The sequence below is a fragment of the Rhipicephalus microplus genome, chromosome 5 (assembly GCF_043290135.1).
Source record: "Rhipicephalus microplus isolate Deutch F79 chromosome 5, USDA_Rmic, whole genome shotgun sequence".
NCBI classification, from domain to species: domain Eukaryota; kingdom Metazoa; phylum Arthropoda; class Arachnida; order Ixodida; family Ixodidae; genus Rhipicephalus; species Rhipicephalus microplus.
The window spans coordinates 10,437,767-10,465,575 of record NC_134704.1 but is presented as its reverse complement, the minus strand read 5'-3'; the positions used below and the strand labels follow the sequence as shown (position 1 = coordinate 10,465,575).

Below are 27,809 nucleotides of genomic sequence, written 5' to 3'. Positions count from 1 at the left end.
TACGTTCGAAAAAAACGTTATACAGTTGACAAAGTTTTCTGAAGGAGGAACAAGGGGTGTGCGAATATCAAAATTTTCGAATATGAATTGAATATGAATACATAGTCGAATAACGAATAATGAAGAGGTGCAATTTTTATCAGTAATATACGGTATTCACTTGATTCTACCGTGCCCTCGATTGTAACGTGCACCCGATTTCCACAACGTAAAAGTAAGACATCGATTGCAACGCGCATCCATTTTTCTCGCTGGCCCACACGATCACACCACTCGAAAAAACAACTCCTTTCGGGAGCGTCTTCCATTTTAATATGTGATACGGGCGAAGCTTGTGCCCATCTGACGTGTAACAGAGTATTGCCGTCACTGTAGTTTTACCGTGAACCGATGTCAGCACGCGAACTTGCTTTGACCCCTTCTTCTCGACAGTTGTGGTGCCAGGCATGTCGAAGTAAAGAGGCGTCTGATCGGCATTCCCGATTTGCCCAAGCAGAGAGCCGTTGTTGTGCCGCAAGTTTAGGACGAACCTCTGAAAACTGCGAAGCTTTTTATCGTACTCCTCTGCAAAGATTTTCGCATATGCCCGTTCCCCTTCGGAGGGAAAAGCCTTTCCTCTTCATAAAATAGTCAGCCAGCACCTGCTCGCTTTAAACTGGCTCCACATTAGACCTTTTTGTAAGACTAATTGCATAGCCCGCACTTGGAGCAGTTAGTTTTGTCGTCACGGGCCGCTGTGCCGCTCGCTGCTCAAGCACATGCTCGCCAACAGCTTTTTTTTTTTTTTTTTTGCGGAAACCGACCCTGCTGTGGTCCACTGAAGCCTTTGCGTGAAGCTTTGCTGTCGACAAACTTCTGCTTTTGTTTCTGCCAGTCCCGCACGCACGTTTCGGGAACTCCGAACGACTGCAATGCGGCCCGATTTCCGTCCCTTTCTGCACACGCAATGACTTTTAAAAGCGGCATCGTGGTGCACTCGAGTTGTTGGAGTCGGCCCTTCCATGCGGTCGATGCTAATGCACTACAAGATGACGAACTCCTCAGCACACGTACGAAGTGCCGCACATGGGAAACACATAGGCAGAAATGGCCGACGCGCCGTGCTGACGCACGTAGGGGGCGGCCATTTTGGAAATGCCGATGGGAATAGAATGACCGTATTCATTTTTTTTTTTTTTCCCGTAATCGATTCTAACGCGCATGCAATTTATGAACTCGCTTAACTGGAAAAAAGGTGCGCGTTAGATGCAAGTAATTACGGTATTACTCAATGGTATATTTAGTTTTATTTCTAGTTTTCTCCCTTTTTCTCACCAGTCAAGCCACCAAGAGAAATAAGAGTACTTGTGGCATTTTTCAACCACACAGCAATACTCACTATCTCGCTTATTTCCGTTGCCTTTTTCAAGGACCGCACTCACCATTTTCCGATCAAGAATGCTGTGTTGCGCTGATGGCTGCACGGTCGCCCCAAATACAACTTTCTGTTGACAAAGCTACAACTCCTCGGCGCCAAGGGCACTATTTTGTCGCATCGCGACCCCGACAAGTAATATCGCGACAAGTAATATTGTAATATCGCGCATCGCGACAAGTAATATTGTAAATGGCAAAAAAAAAGCTCTGTATATTTAAGGAATCCTACACAAACAAAAATGCTTCTCTTTGCATATAAATTCCTCAGGAAAACACCAGGGCAGTAGTCTTTGTCACACTTTTGTCGTTGCCGCCGCTTTGCTTGTTGCAGGAACCTGGAAGATGATGAACGCTTTCGCTCGGCACTCAAGATCCGACAAGAATCCTTCTCTTCTGCCTGTCGCTTGCTCATGGAGTTTTGCTGTAGCTGAAGTTCTTTGAGGATACGTATGGGACGTTCTTTCATTCCTGAATTGAAGTGCATCACGGCCTCAGCAACTGCAGTCTGAACAGCTATGAGTGAATCATGCTTCTGTTTAGGCATTAAGAGACCATATGACAGAATGGAGTGCCTTGTTTGCATTTTGTGTCTTGCCTCTTTGGCAGCGTTTTAGTAGCTCCTTGTCGCAAAGTCACTCGCAGAATGGAAGTAGTGCATCACGGACATTTTGTGGGAAGCTGTAGGTGTGTCTTGGCAGCGGTTCTCCCCTTGCAGCAGCAGCAGCATTCTGCTTGCACCATGAGTCACTGCCACTTGCGCAAAAGGTGTGGTCGAACCTTTCATCAGTCGATGCCACATGATCATATGTGGCCATGGCTGCCTCGTGCATTGCATCTACATCACCAACATTGGTCTTCAGAGCCCAGCCATAGTGTGGCAGCTTGGGCTAGTTGGTATGGCAGGACGATAGTTATAGCGCGAGAACAAAACAACGACACAGAGACAAGTAGGACATGACATAGCGCTCGTGTCTTTCATGTCCTTTTTGTCTCTGTTTCGTCGTTTTATTCTCGCGCTATAACTATCGTCCAGCCATAGTATCTCGACAATTTCTCTATGAAATCACCTGACAAGCAGCCTCTTCCACTTAGTGTTTCGCGAGAACCTTTATGCTTTTGAACAAGACTGCGTAGTGCGGTACCCATTCATTTTTGGACATGGTTTATACAGTCCTCTTTTTTGAACTTGTATGAAACCATAAACTGTCGAGTCTTCAACAGCACGGAATGATCTACAGTCTCCATCACACAGCATCACTGTGTACCACAAGCCGTGACGGGAAATTGAGCGCTCAAAGAGAGTGACTGCTGCCTCAACTTCCATGTGTCCTGATTTGCACTGCTCATTTTTCTGGCAGATGTGCGTGGACTCCCAAACCAAGCAATTTGGGTGCATTTTTGGTGGTGCGCGCTTGCAGCCAGCACAAGAATTTGACAGGACAACATAGTCTAAAACATAGCCAGAAAACAGCTGTATAACATTCACACCAATGTGCGACAGGTGACCTCTGGTGATCCATGTGCCATCATAACAGATGGCCACATTACCTGGGTTGTCAAAGCACAGATCTCTGTATAATGTTTTCACTGATATGGGGCAATCAGAGAGGACCTTGTCTGCAGCTCTTGTTGCCGCAGGATTCAGTTTATTTTTCAAATGGCCCTGATAGCTTTTGTGGTGAAGTCCCCTGTGAGAAATTCCTATTACAGAGAAGATGTCGTTTAGGGCTGCCTGGCCATTCCCTGTACTTTGCACGGCACGAGACGTACGAATATTCACTTCAAATGCAGCACATTTAGCCTGGCTGGGTACCCTCCTAGAGCTCCACTCACTGTCAACAAGTCTACAGTTGCGGCACTCTGAAATCAGCTTCATCGCAAGTCCATATTCTCGCTCACCTTTTTCAACAGAAATGGTCCCGCTGCATGTCTGGCATTTAGCCGTTCTCTCAAGAAGCTTGTTTATCGCGGATAAGTCGACGATCCCGTAGGTAGCCGCTGACGGGTCCAAGTCCTTGCGCGCTGTGGCGTGCGTTCGCAGCTTGCTCTCGCTCCCTGAAGTTGCCGATAAGCTGCTGATCTTATCAGCACTCACTTTCTGCCATTGCGCACGATCGACGCTCGTCAAAAAGGTTGTGCCTTTCCTTATGCGCTGCCTATCGCCAACGTCGTCTGGGACGGCCGGGAAAACAGGCGGAGATGTCGGCGTTTCATCCGACAGATTGTGTTCCCTCGCCGCGCCGTCCTGTACTATGTACGCGTCAGATATACCCGCGCCATGATCTCTTTTTGCCGTGGATTTCTTGCGCTTTTTTCTAAACTTGTGAGCAGTGGGGAACTTGCGATACGGCTTTGACATGATGAAAGGTTCAAACCAGGTTCAAAATGTGGCCGTGAGCGTAGGCCTAACACACGCCTAACGCACTTGCCCGGTGGCTGCAGCGCGCTTCGTCGGGCTGGTTCGGCGGCGTGCCTGAATGTGCAGACTTGAGAAACGCTTGCTCCGATTTCTCGATAGCTCGCGCGGGTTCAGGAAGCCGATGAGAACAATGACATGTGAGCGAGATACACTCGCCGCTTCACGTGCGTTTCTACTGCCGCACGCAGCAGACAGCTCGGGAAAATGCGGCCGGGAGCGTAGGCCTTTCGCCCTGTCCCGGCGGCTTCGTCGAGCTCATTGAGGGCCGTACCAGTATACCGTCGAACGTAGACTATACAGAGATGCTTGCTCTAGCTCACGCGAGTTCAGGAGGCCGACGAGAACAAAGTGACATACACTCACCTCTTTGCGTGCGGTTCGCTGCCGCACGCAGCAGACAGCTCGGGAAGCCGGGCGGATCAAAAGGCGCGATTTAGTCATGTGTGCTCACCACACCATTAGGCTCACGTGAGGGGGCTTTTTTTTTTTACGCCGGTTCACGGCGTGCGTACTGAGTGGACGAAAACAAGCGCGGCAGGATATGAAAGAAAAAGGGCGGCTCTTTCAAATGCGACCAAGACGGCTGCTGTAGCAAACGTAGAACGGCAACACCGCGGCGTTGAAAAAGCCCGTTTTTCATGCATCCATCGCCAAAATTCAACTCACTAACGTCACAGAAACTACTCTCATGGCTAAATTACCCATCTAGGACACCTGAAAATTGGCTAGATTATGTAGCAATAGTGGGAGAATCCAAATTAAGCATTTTCGAAAAATCATATTTTTTTGCAAATTTCGGTCTCACAGACCCGCTTCTCCCCTTGAAAAATTGTTTGATTGGTATATTGCCGTCAAAATAGGCATATTGCATACTGCGTGCATTTATCTTTCTGGCAAAAAAAGAATTATGCTGATAGCTCGAATGGAACAGAAGTTATTTTCCCACCAACTTGGCAAAAGCGCCAAAATTAATGTTTTGAGAAAACAAGAAAGAACGATTCAAAACCCCTTCATTGAAAAACTACAAATAAAATCTTATGAAAATGCACCAGGGGCATATTCTGGATGCATCTCACCCTCATGCTTCTTCTTGACCAGCTTTCTCAAAATTTGGGACGCTTCTCTCTATTTATTTTAACCAGCTTTGTCAGAATTTGGGACGCCTCTCAATTTGAGGTTGCACACTGACGACTGTCTTTCTCCCTAGCCCTCAGGAATGTGCTTCTGAATATCGTGATGTCCAGCTGCTTTAGAATTGCAGCAAATGTATTGACATTGCCCATGTTGAAGCACAGCACAGCTTCTGCAGCAGCAGCTTCCACAGCAAAAAGAGAAGCGTGCTGCTCTCTTGATACCTACAGTCGCCGACCGATTTTCCGGACTCCAAAAATTCGGACTTGTTGGATATTCCGGACTTCATAAATGCACCGTCAGGGATCCCATAGAGCTAATGCATTGTTTCGACCGATTTTTCGGGCGAATTTGCCCCTGAAAGTTCGATTTTTCGGACTAAATCGCTCGTTTTGTGCCACGCCCCAAGCCATTGTGAACGCCGCCATGTTGGATTTTCCGTCGGCTTGGCTAAGCTTGGTCTTCAGATGCCTTTCCTGCCTCCGAGATTGGAATGCGCACGCCATATTTTAAGTTTCGAAGGCCGTGTTTGCTTTTTAAAAGACGCGGTAATGGATGCCGTTTTTTCGTCTTCGGTCAGCACTATCGTCATCACATCACACGGGGAGGAGGCGAAAGAAGGATTCTTTTATCGTCGTTGCAGCTTTTTTCAGTCGCCATTCTGCACGTGTTGTGTCGCGTAGCGTCGAGACGTTGTGTGCTTCGCAGCGGCTATCTGCGGCATCAATTTTGTGTTCTCGGTGCCATGGCTCCGCCATCTGTGCCATCGCGGGAGCCAGGTGGTGTGAAGAAGCGTGGGAAGTATATGACCCTGACGATGGAGAAGAAAGCTGCCATAATCAAGCTAATAGAGAGTGGACGTTCGCAGCTAGATGTCGCCGGATGACGGTCGACGCCGGATGGCGGTCGTCGGCGGCGGAGATCGCCAACGCGGTGACAATTTTGTTGAGCGTTTACGGCGACGATGTCACCTTGGCGCAAATACGGGCAAACCAAATTGCCTCCAAGCGTAGTTTGAGGCAAGGCAGCATCAAGGACTTTTTTAAACCTGCCTGATGCAATAAACTTCAGATTTTTGGCGAAAACGAATTTTTCGGACTGTTCGATTTTTCGTACTTTTTTTCGGTCCCCGCCAGGTCCGAAAAATCGGTCGGCGACTGTAACTCCAAATCACGGATTGGAGGCTTTGGTGTGAATTCCGAGTCTTGCCTTGCTGGCATCTTGCCTTGCTGCCGCACCACTTGACTCCAAAAAGCGCTCAATTCTTAGCATTGTTGCCGACACCGTCAAAAGACCCTCAAGCATCATGGTTGTCTCACAAGCACGCGCGTCGCGAACTTCACTGGCATCGATCACATCAGCGTCTACCCGCACACAACCAGAGTCAGCATAGTGCGCGCTGCCAAGATGGCCAGTGTCTACGTGCATTTCACTGTTGCTGATAGCATTGGCACGGTCATAATTCACAGAGCGTCCGCTATCCGGAGAAGCCGTCTCACACACTCCTCCATTGATAACATATTCATTACATGGGCGGCCAGCGTTTACGCTGTGCACTCACGAGAAAATGTCTTCAGTTACGACAGCGTTACCAAACAACGTAGGCGCTTGCTCCCGCGACACAGTAGCAGCCCCAATGGGCTTTCTGTCTTTCTTCCGTGAATGGCGAAAACGATGCTGCAATTGGAACTTTTTCGCACCTCCAGGCATAGCGAGACGCACAAGCACATTAGAAATACGAGTCACGGCACCTTCGCAAGGGCGATACCCTTTCAAAATGGCGGCAGACATTGGCCAGCGACTTTTCCTGGCCAATCGGAAAGCGGCATTTTGGTCACGTGCATCAAGCAACCAATAGAATCATGCACTGTGCGGAATTTTGACTTCGCCTTTTTTTCCTTTGGCGAGGGACACATAGTTATCTACTGGAAAAGAGAAAAAAGCTACAAATGTGACCTTTCCAACAAAACATAAAATAGTGCTGGTGGAGTGCGTAGTTCGGGTGCCGTTGGCGGTTGAAGTACGGTTAGTTTACACTTCAAGTTAGAGGTGCGCTTCTGCGGAGGTGCTCTCTTTATGGGTTAAAACTTGAGAAATAAGTGCAATTTCAAAGCCAAACTTTGCTGATAGGTGCGGAAGGGCACAGGGAACGCAAAAATGATGAGAGAAAATGCAATTTTTGGGCATGTTAAAATGAAATTAACATATTATATATTATTTGTTACAGTTTAACGTCCCAAGAAGGCGATACGATTATGAGAGATGCCATAGTGGAAGCTCCGGAAATTTTGACCACCTGTAGTTCTTTAACATGCACCTAAGTCTAGGCACCATCGGAAATGCGAAACCTCAACCTGAGAGGTCAACAGCCGTGTGCGTTAGCCACTAGACCGCCGTGGTGGGTAAATGAAATGAAGAAAATCATTTTGAACAAATGTCACATAGTAGAACTGGCTACGGTTTGATAAGCCAGTTGTCTTGAAAGTAGCAAGCACTTCCTGGTTCTCGCTTTGAAAGCAGTACTTGTGGGTAAACTATGACAAATTACCAACCTGTCACGTCCTGGAGAGGGTAGGCCCCCGCCTGCTGTGCGGAGGTCCATGTCACGGCCTCCAGGGCCTAGGACAACACCACACCGCTCGTCCAAGTCGCCACCACTCATGTATGAAGGTAATGCCGCACCGGTCTCCATGGATGCCGATGTGGGGGGTTGTTCGTCGACAGGAGCAGGGCCAGCAGCTAGGGGTGCAAAACCTCCCGTGGGTTCTACCACGCCACCAAAGCCAATGCCACCCATGGATGCCACCGGAGGGTACAAGGCACCCTGAACACAGACACAATCAAAGCATGCAATGAGCAAGTTGACAGGGACACGTGGAAAACACTACCCTGTTGCAAAATTTCATACAAAGGCCACCCAAGATGATTCAGCATGGCCAATTAAACATGCCACTCATTAATCTGACTCATCATCAGATTCTGATAACCAAAGAATTATTTAATGGCATAACAGTCTTGCTAATTCATAAGTGGAGCCTAAGTGCATTACAATATACTTACGAACATAATCGACCAGAGTTTGATCCACCCAAGCTTATTAATGCAAAAAACCCTGCAGGCATTGAGGCTTGCCTATCACCAATGCGTAAAGTCTCGCACCTATTCTGCCATCTACATATCCGATCACGTCTTTTCGCTCCTCAGCGACCCTATGGTGATGGGTGAGCAGGGGTGACATTAGCCTCCCACACCCGGCGCTGGATCTCGATGGTGGCGCCGCGTGCAAGTGTCATGAGATGTCTCACGCGCAACAGGAAGAGACTCTCTCTGAAGAGTGTAGGGTAAATTTTTCCCTTACACCACTTCCTTTGTTTTAAGGTTTGGTCGGACAGACCAAATTGCACTGACCGTGCCTTACGCCAGCCACAAATGCTTACCTTATGCTGTCCCTTTAGCAGGCTTGACCGAAGAGCAGTGCGGTGCGTTCACGCATGGTCATACAACACTGAGCTACACTCATTGAGAGTCCATGTGCGCCGAGTTTGCCCTGCCCAGGTAGTCGAGCTCGTGGTCGCTGATCGTGAAGAGTAGGCAACATGGTCGTGAAAGACCTTTTTCTTTAGCGGCGTGTTGCCGTGAGTCTTTGCCACAGAAACGTGCTAGCGGCAACCTTTTGTTGTGTGTTTCCGTCTACAGCATGTGTGACGAAGCTTGCTTGTTTTCGCCGTCTTTAGAAGCGAGCGTGATACATTTTGTCGTGTTGCTACAAGCTGTGCTGTGTACGGTGCGAAGGCGACCTTGAAAACAAAGGCATGCGAGAAGAAAGAAGGTCGGGTAGCTTGCTTGAAACGTCCACGAAATGTGAAAGTCATGCATAGAAAACTTGGGGCAGTGGTATGCACGTGCAAAGGTCAAAGACTTCTGTTGCCGCGCCGGTGGGCTTGCACAGTCCCACAGACTTTGATGATTTGCTGTTTGTTCAGTGTAACAGCCATTTTTATGCTTCCACACACGTGCAGAAATGCAGACACTGGAACGATTTGACACCGATCCAAATAAGACACAGACAATCAGGTACAGTCGGCAGCCAATGATGTTGGCAAATGGTTTGGTCACTCGGCCAGCGACTCCAACGAAAGTGTAACAAGACCAGCCATCAGAAAGTGAGGGGAGACAAGTCAGTCGACTGGTAATCCAAAAATCAGTGGCAGTTTGAAAACGCAGGCTTTGTCCGATGACGCGGGGTGCTCAGACTGAGTAGCGGGTGTAAAATGGACAAATGGGTGTGTAATAAAAAGCGGCCGGGCAGAGCGACAAATTGAGGGCTACGGAAGCAGAGTCCATGGGCCTTGCCGATGGCTTACCGACGGTTCAAAGTAGTTTTCCAGGAACTCACCGGACTCCGTTCGCTTCAACCTATCGGCAGCGCTCAGACATTCGTTACAAAGCGATTTTGTGGCATTGAAATAATGATTATTTCCACGGTCAAGCAGGTATTGTTTTAAAGGATCTCGAGACTGCCCTTATCACTTCTGCTCTTTGAAACACGAGCATCACAAACTTTTTTGGGGCAAAAATGTCCGTGTTCTCACTCGCAACTTTTTTAAAAGCTGTGTTTCATTTACAGTAAAAGCTCGTTAATTCGAATTCCACGGGAACGCTGAGCAATTTCGAATTAAACAAAATTCGAAATAATAAAAGTGAGCAAAAATGGGTGGATTTCGGGGGTGGGGGCGCGAAAAATATTTATTGGCCAAAAAAAAGTCGGCGATGACCATCTGCTTCTTTTCTCTGAATGCCACAGCTGCGGCTCTCTGTTCCAGCATGCTGACGCAGCGCAGGGAATCCTCTTCACCCTCTTCAAAGCTGAAGAAGAGACGCGCCACATTAAGTGCCTCCATCACCGCAGAAGCTGACGAGCGCACAGGCGCTTTGTCATTTTCGTCTTCCTCACCTTGTGGCTCTTTAGCAACAGGCTGCGCACCGGCTACTTGAGCGATAATGTCCTCATCAGTAGGGCACCACACACCGATGCACCGGTGTCAACTTCAACATAATCGGCAAAACGCACGCCCCGAAGAGTGTCGCGCAATGCCACTGGCATGAGCTCCTCAGCCCCATCCACATCGACGTCACAACTATTCTGCGTACTTCCAGCTGCAAATCCACTGTGGCGGAAACAGTTTGCGATTGTGGTCGCGGTCACCTGTTCTCATGCGCGCACCAACAACAGCGTAATGCCGAAGTCCTTCCTGTCGCCCGGGCACAACATCATTCTTTCCAGCACGTGACGCCTATAAAAGCACTTGATGTTCCTTATCACCCCCTGGTCCATTGGCTGTAGGGCCGCATTCGTATTTGCTGAAAGGAACACTAACTTTGTTGCTCTCAGCTCAACGTCGACTTTGTGCGCCGAACAGTTGTCAACGACAAGAAGAACGCGTTTGCCGCCCAGTTCCATTCGCCTGTCGAATTTCAGTAGCCACTTCCTAAATAGGTCACCTGTCATCCAGGCTTTCTCGTTTGCGGTGTACTCAGTCGGCAGTGACCGAATGTTTTTGAAGCACCGTGGCTTGAGTGCTTTGCCAATCACAAAAAGGGGGACCTTTTCCGTACCGGTCATATTTGCGGCGACCAGAACAGTGACACGCTCTTTGCTGCGCTTGCCGCCGGCACAGCTGTCTCTCTTGTAGGTGATCGTCTTGTCTGGCTGCAACTTGAAAAATAACGCTGTCTCGTCAGCGTTAAACACATCCTGTGGTGAGTAGCTCTCCAAGTACTGCTGCAGGGTGTCGCTTCTCCAAGTAGCGCACGCTTCGGCGTCCACTTCCTTTGCCTCGCCGGATAACGTGCGCAATACGAGATTGTGCCGCTCCCTGAAACGATGAAACGATCCCTCGGAGGCGACAAAGTCTACAATGTCCAAGCGCAGAGCGAAATCGGCTGCCTTGGCCATGATGATAGGGCCGCTCAATGCGATACTCTGGGCTCTCATTTCTTTAACCCAGATAATCAAAACTGACTCCAGTTCCGGGAACTTCGCTGTCCTTAGCCTTTTTCGACTGGCGCCAAAATCCTCGGCTTCATAGGCGTTTTCAATGGTCGTCCTGTTGCGTATGTAGGTTGACAACGTGCTCGGAGGTATGCCGTGCTTCCTCGCAATTTCGTATTTGCTCGAGTTCCCTTCGTCAACCTCTCGCAAAATCTCTACCTTCTCCTTGACAGTCTTTGCCCAGTAGTTTCCCTGCGGCATCTTGCAACTTCGATGCGGAATAAGACAGCTTGACGGCGTGAACGAACAACGTGCTCGAGGAACAAAGTGACGCTGCCGGGTGCGGCCTAGGACTGCTAGGACTACTCCGCCGACTCCTCAGCGTCCCGCGGGTCCCGCGTATACAAGTAGGGCTACGAAAAAAAAAAAAATTGCTCCCTGGATTTTCGAGGCCATACTTTGCTCGCCCTTTGCTCGGAGGTCACTTGAAGCTCGAAAAAACCGGTCGTGCCACCTATCGTTCGGCCGTAAAAGCTTCTACTAGTGTTTGACGATGATGACGCTTGGCGGCGCGCGCTTCGAATTATCCGTAGAGGCAGCAATCTGTTCGAATTAACGAATCGTTTTACACATGGTCTCCTATGCACTGTGCGGACCGGACTGCGGCGACCATTTCGAATTATCCAAAATTTCGAATTAATGAGATGTGAATTAACGAGCTTTCACTGTACTACGAACTTCGGGATACAGCAAACGAATGCCGCGTCACACTCAGGTTCGTTATAAGCGGGCTCGACTGTACTTCCCATAATTCCCATGAGGGTACAGCGCCGCTGAAGGAGCGTATGAATGCAGCCATCCCGCACTAATTTGGTCTTGTCTTGATTGTGAATTCTCTCTCGTTTTCCACCTTTCAAAATGGCGTCAACGGCGCGGTTCAGATGCTATCGGCGTTTCCCCAAGATGCAATTTGGAGCGCTTATTGGCTGGTGCAGCACATTCAAACCTCGCGGGCGAAAGTGCACCCGTCATTGGCTACTGCGCTGGAAGCAGGGGCGATCCTTCACAGCAATAGCCCGTCCGACGTGCTCGTCTCACTGTTGCTTTCTGCTTCGTCCGCCTCGACAAGACGCCTGTTTACGAACCGCGTTTTGCTTTGCACTGTATTTTTGATCAGTTTCTCTTCTTTTTTTTTTTTTTTTCGCACAAGTTCTGTGCCCTTTATCTTTGTTGCTGCGCGTGATGCCGGCAATGAAGCTGAAGACTATGCACAAGTTCGTAGCACAGAAACGCATTATGTGATTTCTACGAGAATCGAAATTCCGCTTTTCTGCTGCAAGTGCCCAGTGCGTAGATGCTTGCAGCGGCGAAACTGTGCTGTCGGCTGCCACCAGTCCCGAATCAGACACACCGTGTGTACCTGGCACCGCGAATGCATAGAGCATGTCCGAGACAGTCATATCCAGCACATGCTCTGAATCTGTGCCATCGAGCGTCACAACGAGTGTTGCTGAGATTGCAAGACCCAGCACTTTGTCTGCATGGAGGCCATCGATCGTGCATGGGCCATCAACCCTTCATCTGCATACGCGTTTCCCAAGGAAGAAATGGATGAGAATGCAAGACGTCAAAACGCTATTTGCGCTGAACTCGAATCTATGCCAGCGACGCAAAAAAAATTTGAACTGATGCAGCCAGCACTTCAAAAATATGCTCTACGTCTGAATAAAATTCCAAACGGCACTTAAAGAACATGGAGGGAAGACAAAAGAGAAAAAGAGTGCATAAGAATACTTCAAGCTACTCTGCTGCAGCTTTTTGAGGAAAACACATGTGCTCAACTTTCAAAGCCCATTTTCTCAAAATAAATTTTTTAGGTAGTTGTGATGCTGAGGAAAGCAATTTCTAATGAACTGCTTATCATATTTGTGTGCACTTTTTTTTATTCTATTCCTGGATGATTTTTGCCATTGTCTAGCAAGCTTCTTGGAAATTGGTGCATTAATTATTATTACACAATCAATTTTTAATAACCGTCATCATTACTGGCTACATCAAATTCAAAGTTGAACTGAATTTTTTTTGGAGGAGAAATTGAAAAAAATGGCTCTTTAGCACCCTAGGATAATCTATCCAGGTATGACCACAAATAATTTCAGCGTTCTGGTATGCCCTGGGATTTCTTCGGGCTCTTTTTCAGGCACACAAGTGAACCACCCAGTGAAGACTTCAGAAACGCTGAAACTGCTGAACACATATTTATGAAACTTTGCAGTTTCTCAAGTTTTAATGTAGTGAACATACCCTAAGATTTTCATCAAGATATCTTAAAAAAATAAAGTTCGGTTTCTAGGATAGCCTCCCCCCTTAGGAAGTCTGAAAAATTAGTTGCGACTATTAATGAATATCCTAGCCCGATATATAAACACACATATGTGTGTTTGTGTGTGTGTGTGTGTGTGTGTGTGTGTGTGTGTGTGTGCGCGCGCGCGCGCGCGCGTATATGTGTGTGAAGTCTTGGTTGCGACAGCATTTATTCGAGGCAAGACCTCGCAAAACGAACAGGCAGAGCCTGCATTAAAGGTCCCTGAAATGTTTTTTTTTCACATTCCGTTTTTGATTAGACCACTACTGGAGCAAATCATTGGCGCCATAATTCTATTAAAATACTCCGTATAAACGAATCTACACGTGATAAGTAAGTACCCTCTTCCTCCACTCTGCCTTTCACCCTTATTTTTATGTATTGCCACACCAATTATTACGAATAGTATCTGATTACATCAAATACTAAACGAGTCACAGGGAAAAGAATACATTTTTCAAGTCGGCATAAGAAAATACATATACCTATATAAAATTTTGTTAAGGAAAAAAAAAGCTCCAAGTACTATGTCTCCCATTGTACCATTGCAATAAATTACAGTTTACGCAAAGCGCTCAAATTTGTAAATGACCCTTGGAACCTGGTCTACTGGCCCAATGTGTTTGTACAAAATCATCAGAACCGTCTCAGGGTCCCTGTAACGACTAGCCTTCCATACTTAAGCTTATAGGGAAAAAAAAAATAGTCGTATCCCGCTACAACGAAACTGATGGGGCACAGAAAAAACTTTGTTGAAGCGAGAATTTCGTTGTAATTAAATCGAAAGATATAGCTGACCTGAGCTAGCAAACTAGGAACATTTATCCAAAAATCAAAAGTGTTCACTGCTTCCTTTTCTTTCCATCCAGGGTCACGATGCTATTCTCACACATGCATAATGAGGCCACGTTGAAAAGAACACAGAAACAATGGCCATAACAGCTATGGTGAACAAACCTTACAGTTGACTAACATGCTAACGCCAGCAGCTGTCCGCCGCCAAAATTCGAGAACGCCGAGATGGAGCCATGGTATCGTGTAGCGGTGACTTATGCGTTATTTTATGCTATTCTAATCTTCCACTAGTCATGGCTGGCTGATTTGGTTGATAACACAGACGAACAGTCGCTGTGACCATTGACCACACAGGCCAAGCGTGAAAAGAACCAGAAGCATTGGCATTGAAAACACATTCTTCAGTGGTTGCATCTACCGGCAGCGTGAACAAAACTCAATGAATCGAAAGACTGAGCTTCACCAACGGATTTTCTGTGCCTCAAAGCAAGCTGGACGGATAAGTAGGGCAGTCTCATTGCAATTGCTATAACGGAATGGCAGCCCCTATGCTTATTAAATGGTTGTGGTCTGGTGGTGCCAATGCGTATTTTACACATAATAGACATAATTTATGTTCTGAAAATGCATCAAAATGTTCAAGATTGTCTTTACATCCCGGGATTAAATACACCCGCCTAGAATTTGTTGTCAAATTTTGTTAAAGCGGAATGGTAGAAGGAAAAAATGTTCGTTGTGGCAAAAGCATTTATGCATTTGACTCCTATGCACTGCTTACAGGGAACAAAGAATTTTTCGATGTAGCGGAAATTTCATTGAAGCAACATTTCTTATAGAGGGATTTGACTGTATACAGTCGTTACTTGAGCAAATGCCACTTATTATTATGCAGATAAAGTAAGCAAGGTTTTGTTACAGTGTGCAAATGTAAGTTCTATTCGGAGTGCAAAACCATGAAAGCACAGTATGGTAAACTCACAGTGTCCTGAAATACCTGCGCAAGTACAGGGGCTCCTGGTGGACCGCCATACCCTGGTGTGACGAGTGCAGGTGCATTGGCCAGCTGGGTAGTCTGCTGCACAGCAGCATGGCTGCTGTTGGGCGTTTGTAACTGGGATGCTGGGGGCAGTGGTGGCAAACTAGGTGACGCTAGCCGCTGGCTGCCGCTCCCATCGTGCTTCACAGAGGGTTCAGCAGGCAGGGAGGAGTGCACAGGAGCCGTCGAGGTCGGCGGCGGCGGGGACTTCACGCTGGAGGAGGCGGCCTCCTGGGCCCGCAGTGCCTCTGACGACTGCTGCTGCAATGTCTGCTGCATTTGCTGCAACTGCTTTAGCAGCTCAGGGTTGTTGAGTAGATTCTGGGCCATGCTGTAACAGTCAAGTGCCATGGTAGCTTATCAATCATCTCTGAAAGCGGCTGTACACAATAGCCACAACGCAAAAAAACAAAAAAGGTTGCCGCTACAAAGATATTTTCAGACAATTCCTATCACCCATACCGGTGCACAAGTTAGCAATAAGAAAAACCTTAAAGGGCCACTCACCAGGCCCCATAACAAATTTTAGTTCAGCAGTGGAAGTAGTTGGGTGTCCGATGAGGAACATTTTGAGAACGCCGAGATGGAGCCATGGTATCGTGTAGCGGTGACTTATGCGTTATTTTATGCTATTCTAATCTTCCACTAGTCATGGCTGGCTGATTTGGTTGATAACACAGACGAACAGTCGCTGTGACCATTGACCACACAGGCCAAGCGTGAAAAGAACCAGAAGCATTGGCATCGCATTGGCAAGAACCAGAAGCATTGGGTTCCTCATCGGACACCCAAGTAGTTGGGTGTCCGATGAGGAACATTTTGGCGCAAAAATTTTTTAAATCGGGTCATCACGAGCGGAGAAAACGGGTTTCTTGAAGCGACGCAAAACGAGGATGAGAGGAGGCGAGCTCGAAACCCTTGCCGCTCCTCTGCGTAGCTTTCGCAACCCAAATCTCTTCCCCACCGTCCCTGGCATCCTACCAAGAGGTGACGTGTGCATGACGTGCTGTTACGTTTGCCCCAGCGATTCGTCTGGGCAGACGCCACTGTGCATAAGCCGGTCTACTGGGAAGGCTCTCAGCCCTTTCGGCGCCCAGTCTGCCAGACGCTGTTGAAGATTTCGGCAATTACCCAGACCATGCGGCAAGCAAACGAGAGTTCCTGACTTTCAAATGCGGACCCTTTCGTCGTCCCTTCAAGCAGCAGCGGTGCCTAATGACCTCGGCGACTCATCTGGCGAGGGGGAAGCTGTTGTGACCGGCGCCAGAGCTGGCGGGGGAGCGGCGCTCTTTTAATCCTCAATCAAGAGGCCGAGCGGCCGGCTGCCTATGCTCGTCAGGCATTGTGCCTGCTAGCCGGAGGATGAGACGTCGTGTCGCCACGACGCTGTAAACCGTTGGAGAGAGGACAACAAAGACAGCATCTTCCTTGGGAGAGACCGTGGTGGCCGCCGCAAATCGCCCCGCTAATTGGCTGAACATATCGGCGGACCCTTTGATGTATGCTGTCAGGAGCTTGGGACCTCTCGACTAGCGGCACACACACGACGAGGAAGAGCTCCGCTGGCGACACCCTGCAGTGCAGCGATCACGACTCAATATTGGACGTTCTTGTGGACCTTGCATGCCCGTCCCCCCTCACCTGTTGCATGTGTGTGATTGGTGTTCCACTCAAAAAGGAGGAGCCCGACAGGGCTTAAAACACCGCCGCCGAGTGCTGGACGTCGCTCTGAACCATGTAACAGTTCAACCACCAAGCTCGTGGTTTGTGAAACCACTAACCTTTCTTTGCTGTAAATATGTGTAAATAGTGCCATAAACCTGTTTGTTTTTCGTATCCTCTTCTTGTCAGCGTTCGTTTCCTCCACCCGGTTACACCACGCTACCACAAGAGACCGGGTAGACCCCCATTCGCAACAACTGGTGGGAGCGGTGGGATACCATCAGCGAACTTTCCCCTGCGACCGTAACAGTCCTTAAAGAAGTCCAGCCCCCGAGCAGCGTTGCTTTGTTGACCAGCGTTATATTGTGGTCTTCTGCCTGTTTTTGCGGAATGGCTTGAAAACGCTGTCTTAAATATTTTAGAATAGTTGAGCACAATGAGTGCGCGAACACGCAGGAGTGTTCCACGGTGGTCGTCTGCTGCATGCTACCACGGGGACACGAACGCATGCGAAACGCCGACACATTAGCCCCACATCTTGTTGCCATTCGAGGGAGAAAAACAGAAAAAAGACGCTCACATTCCCTTATTGCGTCTCATTATTTATCCAGAGTTTTATTGATTTTTTCAAGCAACAAATTACATAAACTACGCATGCCATTTTCAATCATTTTCGCCATATTACGTGCCACTGTTTGCAACGTCAGAGCAGAGTCGTCTGCGCAGAGGACCAACGTCACTGCATTGCCGTGTATGCAGGGCCATCCATCAGGCACGTCATGCTTTCATTCTCTGGGCGCGTGCCGGCAGAAGGGAGGGAGAGCAGCATTCATCTTGAAAGTTGAACCATTTGCGTGGCGCATAGCATTGCAAATTTTGTCAGACGTCATCATGAACGCCTCGTCTACGCATTGGGCTTGTCAGCTCAATATTGTCAAACCTGATGAGTGGCCCTTCAAGGGGGGAGGACATGGGACCCGACAGTGAAATATATTAGTATTAGGCCTGGAGACATGATTTTTTCAGGAAATATTCAGCTTTGCACACTGATTGAAGATATGTAATTACATTTTCTTTACATCAATCCAAAAAAAAATTTTACAACTATTCTTATTTTATGAATTTGGGATGTGACTTCATAAAAAGTAATGCATCAAAAGAGCTATAATTCAACCTGTATATGCTGAATATTCAAATAGTGCAAATATGCAATTTAGAACTAGTATCTAAATTTCACCCAAAGTTATGAAGTTTTTATGTCACAGTCTCTTAACTCTGGATTTTTACTGATGATTTCTGGAAAATCTCATAATTTTACATTGTCCTTAAGCATTACCAATACCCTGGCATTCAAACAAAAAAAGACCAAGAAAATCGAATCAGCATTAGCGACAAAGTGCTCATCCCAAAATTCAAATGGTGATTTCTGGAAAATCTCATAATTTTACAATGTCCTTAAGCATTACCAATACCCTAGCATTCAAACAAAAAAAAGACCAAGAAAATCGAATCAGCATTAGCGACAAAGTGCTCATCCCAAAATTCAAAACCTGCAAAAATCTGTATTTGAGAAAAATGCAAAAAACTGAAAAAGTTGTGAAAATGAAAATTTTATGCATGAAGGCCACAGCACTTGTATTCACAATCACTCAGAAAGCCCTTGCGGAGTAGTCTAAAGCAGGCTTTTGCTTGTGCTGCTTCTTTGCAGCTGCCTGGAACGCCGCTGAAGATGCACGTTTCCTCTCTGAGCCGATAGCAAGACGATAGTCTTTCTCAACCGCCCGCTGGTTACCTGTGGATGTTTGATCTAGCTGTAGTTCAGGCAAAATAAGCGAACTAGATTCCTTGTTCCCTAAGTTGAAACGCATAACAGCATCTGCCATGGCAATCTCAACGGCAAACAATGACGCGTTCTTGTCTTTCGGTGAGAGGCTCTAAATGACCGAATGCAAGGCGTCATTCGCACTCTGCGTCTTCCCTTTGGTGCATCTCTGCAGGAGCTTTTTGTCGGACAAGCGTTCATAAACAGGACGCAGTGCATTGCTCACAGCCTCTGGCAAATTGTACTTGCTTTTTGGGATGGGCTCATTCCTTGCCATGGCTGCATTATGCTTGCACCAAGACTCGGGGCCGTGTGGACAGAAGCTGTGGTTTGATTTCTCGTCAGTGGATGTCATATGATGATACGTAGCCCACACAGCTTTCTGCATCTCATCCACATTGCCAGAATGGGATTTCAAAGCCCAGCTGTAATAACTCGTCAATTTTGTCATGAGGTCACCCGTGAGGCGGCCCTTGCCACTGATGCGCTTGCTGCTGTCCCCTTTGTGCTTCTGCACGAGGTTCCGAAGCGCAGTCCCCATGCACTTCTGCACATGGTTCGAGCAGTCTCCTTTTTCAACATTTATGAAGCCGTACACCTTAGCTTCTTTGACAGTACTGTACGACTGACTGGCTGTCACCATCACAAAGCATGGTGGTGTACCTGAGGCCACGAAGCGAAAGGAAGCGCTGAAATAAAATCCTTGCTGCCTCTACTTCTATTTGGCCAGGCTTGCATGAGGTATTTTTCTGGCATGAATGTTTGGTTTTCCATTCAAAGTATTCTGGGCTCTCGAGTTTTGGACCACATTCACAGCCGAGGCAAAAATTAGAAAGCACAACATAGTCCAGTACATAATTTGAAAAAACTTCTATCACAGTGGCTATTCCGATGTGAGAGGTGTGTCCTCTTGTGTGCCAGCTTCCATGAAAAGAGACGGCAATATTTCCGGGGTTGCTGAAATTGGCGTCCTTGTAGAGGCACTTTACCACTGTGGCACATTTAGTCAAATGTTCGGCACAAGCTCTCGTTGCTCCTGGCTGAAGCTTCATTTTCAAGTACTCTTGGCACGTTTTCACGTGAAGGCCTTGATGTGAAACACTGATAGTGGCAAAGATGTCATTCAGAGCTGTCCGACCATTCCCAGTGCTCTGAACCGCACGCACCGTGCGAACGTTGATTTTGGACGGGTTGCAGTTACTGCTGCCACCAACACGTTGCGAGCTCCACTTCGAACCAACTTTTCCGCAGTTGCTACAGTGAAGCTTCAGCTTAACGGCTACGCCGTACACACGCACGTCGTATTTGATAGTCAACTGACCACCGCGCACTCGACAAGCCGAATGTTCGTTAAGTAAACTGTTCACCATGTCGAGGTCAACCATGGTATGCATCGACGACGAACTTCCGGTGCCGCGCTGACGTGCGAGAACACTCATTTTGCGATCGGTTGCCGAAACCAAGGAAAGTTCCGCTGCTTTTTGCTGGGCGCGACACTCGATGAGTTCTCGGTCAGCCGATGTCAAAAATGTCGCATCTACCCTCGCAGCTCGATCGTGCATACTTGAAGTACTGCAGGAAGCGGCCGCAGTCTCTACCACGCTTTCTCCGGCTGCAAGATCTGCTGTAGCAGCATTCCCTGCTGTCTTAATCACAAGCAGCAGTGTTGGTACCTGGCGCCTTGTTGAAGTATCAGCGCAATCGGCTGATTCCAACGGCACCGTGGTCGCCGTAGCGCTCGCTTTTGTTGCAACGCCACTTCGTCGCGGAATTCGTTGCGCTCTTCCGCCGAGATCTGCAAATATCTTCATCGGCAGCTGCGATGATTTATGGCACTCTGAGTGCATGTCGCCACTGGTAGAAGTTGTAGCGAACGAAGGCTGCCTTTGTGCCGGCTGCTGCATTGCGGCGCATGCCGATCACCTGTCCCGCCCGACTATGCGGGCGTAGCCTGCGCTGGCTGCGATGATTCCTTGGCTGCACAGCACACTTTTTGTGTCGCTTGCCGAATTTGTGAAGTGTGCCCAGTGTTGCCAGTCCCTGCGCACCAATCACAAGGCGCTGTTCACTCACGTAACTGCTATGGACCAATGATACCACACGGTTTTGTCGCTTGTTTTTGCCTGGCAGTGCAGACTTGCTGTAGCATTGAAGGTTTGTTCCTGGCGGGAAAGCGAGCTTAACAGAAACTCTTTTCAACGAGACTAAGATGGCCGCGATCCGATAAGTGGTTAGCGCGATCCGAGCAACGCAAAAGGGGGCTGTTTTCGGCGATTTTGTGAGCGAAACCAAGCGCTGGGATGAATAAACACGACATTTTTTGGCCTAATGAAGCGTCACTTTGAGTTTATTTTTAGCTGGCAGGTGCGGGATGATATGAAAATAACAAAAATCACCTAACTGAAAAATCGTTTTTTTTTTTTTTTTTCGTCGCCAAGACCCACGTCCCCCCTTAAAGGGACCCTAATGGGCAAAACGGTTTTTCGCATATTCATAAAGTACAATTTCACAATCCTGAAAACATCACTGTTACCACGACACAGCGCTTGTAATGCAAGAAAACGCACAAAACAAAATTGCAGGAGGAGACATGGTGCCACCTTGACATTCCAGCACTAAACACCATGAAGTCATAGATTTTGAAGGCCTCTACTGAGTCTCTCTCGACTAATGAACCAAGCCAAGTCACCAAAAACGTCACTGTGCATATGTGCGGCCATGCCAACTAGTAGTACATGTCATTTACAAGACAAATTGTAAATATGAAGATGTCACTCCAAACTCTTAGCGATCTGGAAACTGCGTGCACAATTTCATGAGCACACAGAAAAGTTGCTCAAGACGCACTGACGAGCATGGGATCATTACGTCCTGCGAAGGCAGGGTCACTTTAATGCATTTTACTAATACAGGCCTATATATGCAGTCAAACCTCGTTAGAGCGTACCCGCTTTAAGCGTACTAATGGTTAAAATGCAGTTGCGACAAATCCCCGACCAAGTCTCATAGTGATTAATGCATTCACAGACCGTAGTGTTCAGCGTATAGTGTGTTCGGCCTATAGCCGTAGTGTGCGGCCTATGCCTTCCGGTTAGTGCGTACTAACTGCGCTAACATATTGCGCGACGAAATTTTACTGCTTTGCTGAACTTGCAGACGCCACAATGGAACGGTTTTCCGTCATGTTGATAAATGCTGAGATCAGCCAATAAGTTTATTACGAGTTCCGCACGATTGTGGCGATGGCACTGCGAGTAACTATCGGGTAAAAAAATGAAGGCGAGGTGGCGACTACCCACAAACGCGCCGCTATGACTTATCACCGACGAAGAGCTTAATCACAGTAAGCATCCGCGGTTACCTCCTTAGGCACATGGGTGTCATAGCGTCACTTTAGGCCTACTGCACATTTTCAGTGGACGGCTACCTGAACGCGCTGGGCCGCCAATCGCTACCGCTTAACTTTGCGGGACCGTGTTCAAGCACGCTTTGCTTTACAGAAACGCAACCAGCGTTGTGAATCGCGGGCACTGAGAAACCTTGCTGTATTATGCCAACACGCGCACCATACAGCAGGCATAGCGCTGTCGTTGCCGTGCAGCAAACTTTTATTTAGTGACAACCAAAATGCGCCTCCGTCCGCTGCCAGGACTGCTAGAGCATCGCGGAGAACACATCGCTTGCGGAAAGCTCTTCGGCGCCGTGTTAACCCTGTAGGCTATTCGCCAAATCTGTGCAGGAAGCGTATTGGCAGTTACAGTTTGTGCAGAGTGAGCGAAGCGCTGCAGGCAACTAGCCACGCAGTAAACAATTTGACTCTCTGCGAATGTACCGCATTTCAAAAAGAAAACTGCGTCAGTTTTTGCTTAGAAGCAGACCGCGGAACAACTGTGTGACGGACAGCTGATTTTGCCGATCTGTCCACGCAGGAAGAAAAGTTGTTTCCTTCTTTCATGGTTCTGTCGCTGTACCATGCTGCATATCCCGGATCCCGCGGTGGTTTCGAAATGCTTATCGGCGTCTCGATCGCGTGCGATCGGGCTGTTCTTCGAGTCGGGAAACTTTTCTGTAACTTGGAAGAAAGAAAGAAATAGCTTTGCAGTGGGCACTTTAGGCAATATTTCCCGTGCCACTGCGTTTCTACTTTTTTAGGCGGCGATTGCGCATGTCAGGGGATGCAAATTTGTAGCTGGTGGTTAATGCGTAGTACGTATAGTGTGTGGTTATGCCGCCATCCCCGGCAGATACGTATTAACGGGGTTTCATTGTACATAAAAACCAAACAATATTTCAACAGTAGCAAGAAAATTGTTGACCGCGTGCACTAGTTTACAGTCACATGAGAAGGCACATAGAATAATTGAAGTTTCTGCCACCAAATGGCACCACAGGCTCTTCTCACGATTTTCAGTGAAGAAATAAAAATTTAACTTCACTTTCCATTGTAAAAACAGAGTAGGTTTGAATCACTATGAGGGATAATCATTCTATCCGTAAAGTCGTCTCGTTTCATGTTCTGGGCAGTTGTCGGCCTCTTTAAGGTAAACTACCCAACAGTATGGTGGTGATGATAGCTACTGATCGAGAGCTCTGCTTGGCAGTGTTAATGGCCATGACCAGTGGCAGTGTTGCCTGCCTAGCCAGGCATGCCAATGAAGCTCCATATATACAAGGTGCTACTTGCTTGTCACAGTTGTTGATCGAGCCGAGCCTCATTGCAAGCATGCAACAGACTTGTACAAGCGCTGAAATTTAATTTGAAAGGACCCCTGAGGAGTTTTGTTTGCAATATTTTCACTGTATTTCGTAGCCTTGCATCTGGTAATGCCGAAATTGAATCATAAATACTCTAAACATTGTATAATTAATGCTAGCATAATTAAGTCATAACAATATTGCGTCAGTGCGAAACGCCCGCTTATGCGCAGGTACCTAGACACTCGTCATCTGTGACTCCTGAATAGATCATGACACTAACCTTAGTGCAATAGCATTGGGCTCAGACGATTGACCACCGGAGTCCTCTAAAGGTGGCTCAACAAAATCAGTAGCCTTGGTTTCTTCAAAGGAGTCCTCTTCCTCTTCCTCCTCTTCATCACCATAGTCAAAATCCAGCAGCTTCTGTAAGTGGGAGAACACGACAACCCTTATAAACGAATTCCCTTAACCAAAGCTTCTACCATTGATTCCTAGTACATCTTGGACAAAATCATTTGAAGCAAAGTGGCACCCATGCAGTACACATGACAACTCCTGGATATTCTTGCTTTTCAACCTGATGATATCATTGTAGTTGTCACGATAATCAAGCATGGTTTTTCTAGGGTCAGTTAACCGTCCATCCACTTATTTAACAAGAAAACCACATATCTGCAAGATTAACACCTTCAACATCATTTTTTTTTATCATGTTTATCACCTATTCCCTTGTCCGTTCTGCATATATTTTTTTGCGCGATATGCCTTGTTAGAAGTCAGCACCTGTTTGTGTGGTCTTATCTGTGTCCCACTTCTGCACTGTTGGGAATAACTACAGTCGCCAACAGATTTTACGGACTCCAAAAATTCAGACTTGTTGGGTATTTCGGACTTCAAAAGTGCACCGTCAGGGTTCCCATAGGGCTGATGCGTTTTTTCAACCAATTTTTTGGATAAATTCGCTCCCTAAAGTTGGATTTTTCTGACTAAATCACTTGTTTTGAGCCGCGCCACGAACCTGTATGGACGCCGCCATGTTGGATTTTCTGCCGGCTTGACTAACCTTAGTGGCTCAATTTTAAAATGGCTTTCCTGCCTCCAAGATTGCAAAGCAAACGTCATATTTCAAGTTTCGGAGGCCGTGTCTACCTTAGGAAATGCGACACGGGACCATTTTCTCGTCTTCGGTCAGCGGTAGTGGTCAGCACTGTCGTCATCGCACCATACAGGGAGGAGGTGGAGCTGCGCAGCAATGGAGTGAATGTGCTTGCCACAATGACATTAGGAAGATTTAGAATAGCCCACCACAAGCCCTTGCGGTGCGGTCGCTGCCACTGCACATGCGTCGTAACGCGCGTCGCCATTCGCGGCCTGCCCGCAGAAAATCTGAAATAGCGTGTGGCGATCGAGGCCAGCGAAGTGTTGTGTGTAGCTTCCGTGCATTTGAGGGCGAATGTCCCTAGACCTTTCTCTAGGGGGAGCAAATGCTATTCTATAACTCGTAATGCGTCTGCTATACCTGCAACGCGCGCAGCGCCTGGAAATGTTATTATAAAACTCCCTATTTAAAGACTTCGCTCGTGTGGACGATGACAATTTTGTGCGCGGAGCCCACAGACGAAGAAATTCTTCGCCAGATTGTGCCGCAGCTGGAGAGCAGTTCGGATGACGACGACGATCGCCCGCAGCTGTCGGCAGCGGAGATCGCCACCGCGGTGACGCTTTTGTCGAGCATTTACGGTGACGATGTCACCTTGGCGCAAATATGGGCGAACCAAGTTGCTTCCAAGTGTAGTATGAGGCAAGGCAGGATCATGGACCTTTTTAGGCCTGCCTGACGCAATAAAGTTCATATTTTTGACAAAAACAAATTTTTTGGACTGTTCAATTTTTCGGACTTTTTTTCGGTCCCCGCCAGGTTTGAAAAATCGGTCGGCGACTGTATCTGGATATTAAAAGGCTGTAGCAGGGCAAATCTAGTAGTTCCTTGTGCAGGCTGCGCTTTTCAACACTGGCATTTTTCCACTTAGCCCGTGAAATCGAACGACTGGCGTATTTCAAAGCGTTAAATTTCTGACATGAGTCGACATAGTTTCTGTGTAATGCACATAATTGAGATGGTTTGAGAAATAGTTGGTGAACTTCCGCTGTGTTGCTTTATTTTGTTAGACCACACCTCACTGTACTTTCACGTTCGTTTTGTTGACTATAGGGTTCCTTGGTCACGATTTTTTTTCTTTGAATTTCAATGGCAGTTAGCATCACGCATCGCATGTTTTAATTTTGGGACACATGAGGCTGCATGTTCAACACGCTTTCCAAAACTTAAGACCTTGAAGAAGGTTGCTTTAGTCATAATGCGGTACCACTTGTAATGCGGATATTCACGACTTCCATGACTTTATGCATCTTCTGGCCACCAACTTGCCTTGTTGAACTTGACAGCAGGAGCTGCTGGCTGTTGACTTGGTGGCTTGTCTTCAAGGGCAGATGAACTACCCGGCCTGTTTGTCAGCAGCTGAGAAGCAAGGCTCTGGAGTTTCACTATAAGTTCTGGGTCAGGAGGTGCTGCATTTTCTGCCTCGGCTGCCATGGCCAAGTTCAAGTTCTCCTGCAGGAAGGACAGCAAGGTCAAAAGCAACACACATACAGAAAACGACGCCTGTAGTTACTTACAAACTCGTCAACCTGTTGGAAAGGAAAGTAAGATGTCAGGCATATCACAAAATTCGAAAACATTAGGCAATTGTGAAATAAAAGAACCACAAGCTCTGTTGCATAGTTCTCTTCCCACACTGGGAGTTGAAATTTGTTCAGCCAAGTACACAAGCAGGCACAAGCTAAGCATGTAGACAAGTGCTGGAGCTGGCATAGATGATGGTCAGAGTACAATGTGCTTTTGGCACTCTGCATAATTGTTCACTTAGACGAACGCCGCAATTTGTAATGAGCGCCTAAATGTGCAAACTCCAGAGACCTTCTACGCAGAAGGGCTTAAGTGAAAGCTTGTGCTACACATGTATGCTTTTTTTGCCAATAGAACACCGCCGTCACTGCGCTGCACTGAGAAACTCTTCGAGAGTTTTGGTGCAATACAGTAGACTCAAAATTTATAATTCAAACCTCGATATAACGAACACAGATATAACGAAATATAGATTACAGCGAAGTAAATGAAAAAAAAAAAAAACTTTTGCAGTCGGTATCGTGTTAGTACCTTTATAACAAATTTTTGGACATAAAGCTCATTTTCTTGTAATGAGGTCTGAGTGTATAAAGTCCTGCTTGTTCAGTGCATCAGATGGCCCGTGCAGAAGTCTCGTAAGCTGGGTGCATGCAACCAGCGACGGCGGCTAATTCCTCACTCAAGAGTCGAGTGCCCGCACGATGCCACGGCAAGCAGCTTAGGAGTGGCGTATGCGTACTTTCTTCTTTCAGAGTGTGCGCAGCTCCATGTTCTTTGGTTGACGCATACATAATTTTTCTTATTCTTTGTTTCTCTACCCTCGCTCTATGCCTGACGCACATTCTTTTTCTCGCTCTGTGTCCTGTTTGACTTTGAATAGGAAAAATCTTTCCTCACAAACATTACGTTAAAAAGCTTGGGAAGCCTAAAAATAGTACACCGGTTGCTCGAAAACAAAAGCGGATCATATATGTGTCCACACGACAGTGCATTCTGAAAACTTCCTTTGTGCTTCTTTCTCTCTCTGCGTAGCAGGAGTCTACACTGTTAATTTTGCACTAAAAATAATGATACGAGAAGCTTCTCAGATAAGTGTGAAAATAAGAAACAGATTCCGAAAATGTTAGCTTCAAAAAGCCTATTTTTTTCGAGATTTTTCTGCCTTCTAAGACCCGTGTCCCTCCTTAAATCGAAAATAGAATTTTCAAAAGATTGATTTTTTCTTATTGCGGTTTTCCGCGATATGAAAGCTGCATCCCCCCTTAATGAGTCTACTGTATTTCTCTGCCCTTCTCCTATACGGTGGTGCCATTCCTGTCGAAGTGGAAAGCAAATATTTCGTGCTAGAGTCTCAGAGCATGCTTGCCTTTGAGAAGTAATAATTATTATGTTAACTCTTTTACTCAATAATAATAAAGTTGAAGGTTCGAGGTGACAATTTCATTTCCGTATTTCTTTATAAGCTACCTGTGTGTCCTTTTATATAAGGTACAATCAAACTTCGCTACAACAAAATTTATGCTTCAATGATGATTTTTTGATTTCCCACTGGCGTAGCATAGGCTCTAATGTATTGTAACTTCCTTCACAACGAACCACTTTTTCATTGTTCTCCCGGTTACATGAATTTTCCTGGGACACAAGTTACTCGACCAGCCACAAATCGAACCACACTAACTAGTAAATTGAACTGACAACACTTTTTATCCTTAAAAACGGAACGAAAAAAAAAAGTACACACGACAACGGCCGTCCTTGCATTCATTTTTTTTTCTCGCACTGTCTCC

At 47.1% G+C, this 27,809-nt stretch overlaps 1 protein-coding gene across 4 annotated transcripts in view; it reads right to left on the bottom strand.

Annotated features, from left to right (window-relative positions):
- Isha (Insulator su(Hw) mRNA adaptor) overlaps positions 1 to 27,809 on the bottom strand; it is a 117,907-nt gene that overhangs the window by 69,298 nt on the left and 20,800 nt on the right. For 3 of the 4 annotated variants that reach the window (XM_037426192.2, XM_037426195.2, XM_037426194.2), the window contains 4 exons: positions 25,765 to 25,947; positions 23,617 to 23,759; positions 15,098 to 15,485; positions 7,519 to 7,790 (listed from right to left, as the gene is read on the bottom strand). In XM_037426192.2, coding sequence (XP_037282089.2) covers positions 7,519 to 7,790; positions 15,098 to 15,485; positions 23,617 to 23,759; positions 25,765 to 25,947 — 986 coding nt within the window. The remainder of the gene's footprint in view (positions 1 to 7,518; positions 7,791 to 15,097; positions 15,486 to 23,616; positions 23,760 to 25,764; positions 25,948 to 27,809) is intronic. The other variant, XM_037426193.2, reaches the window with a different exon arrangement.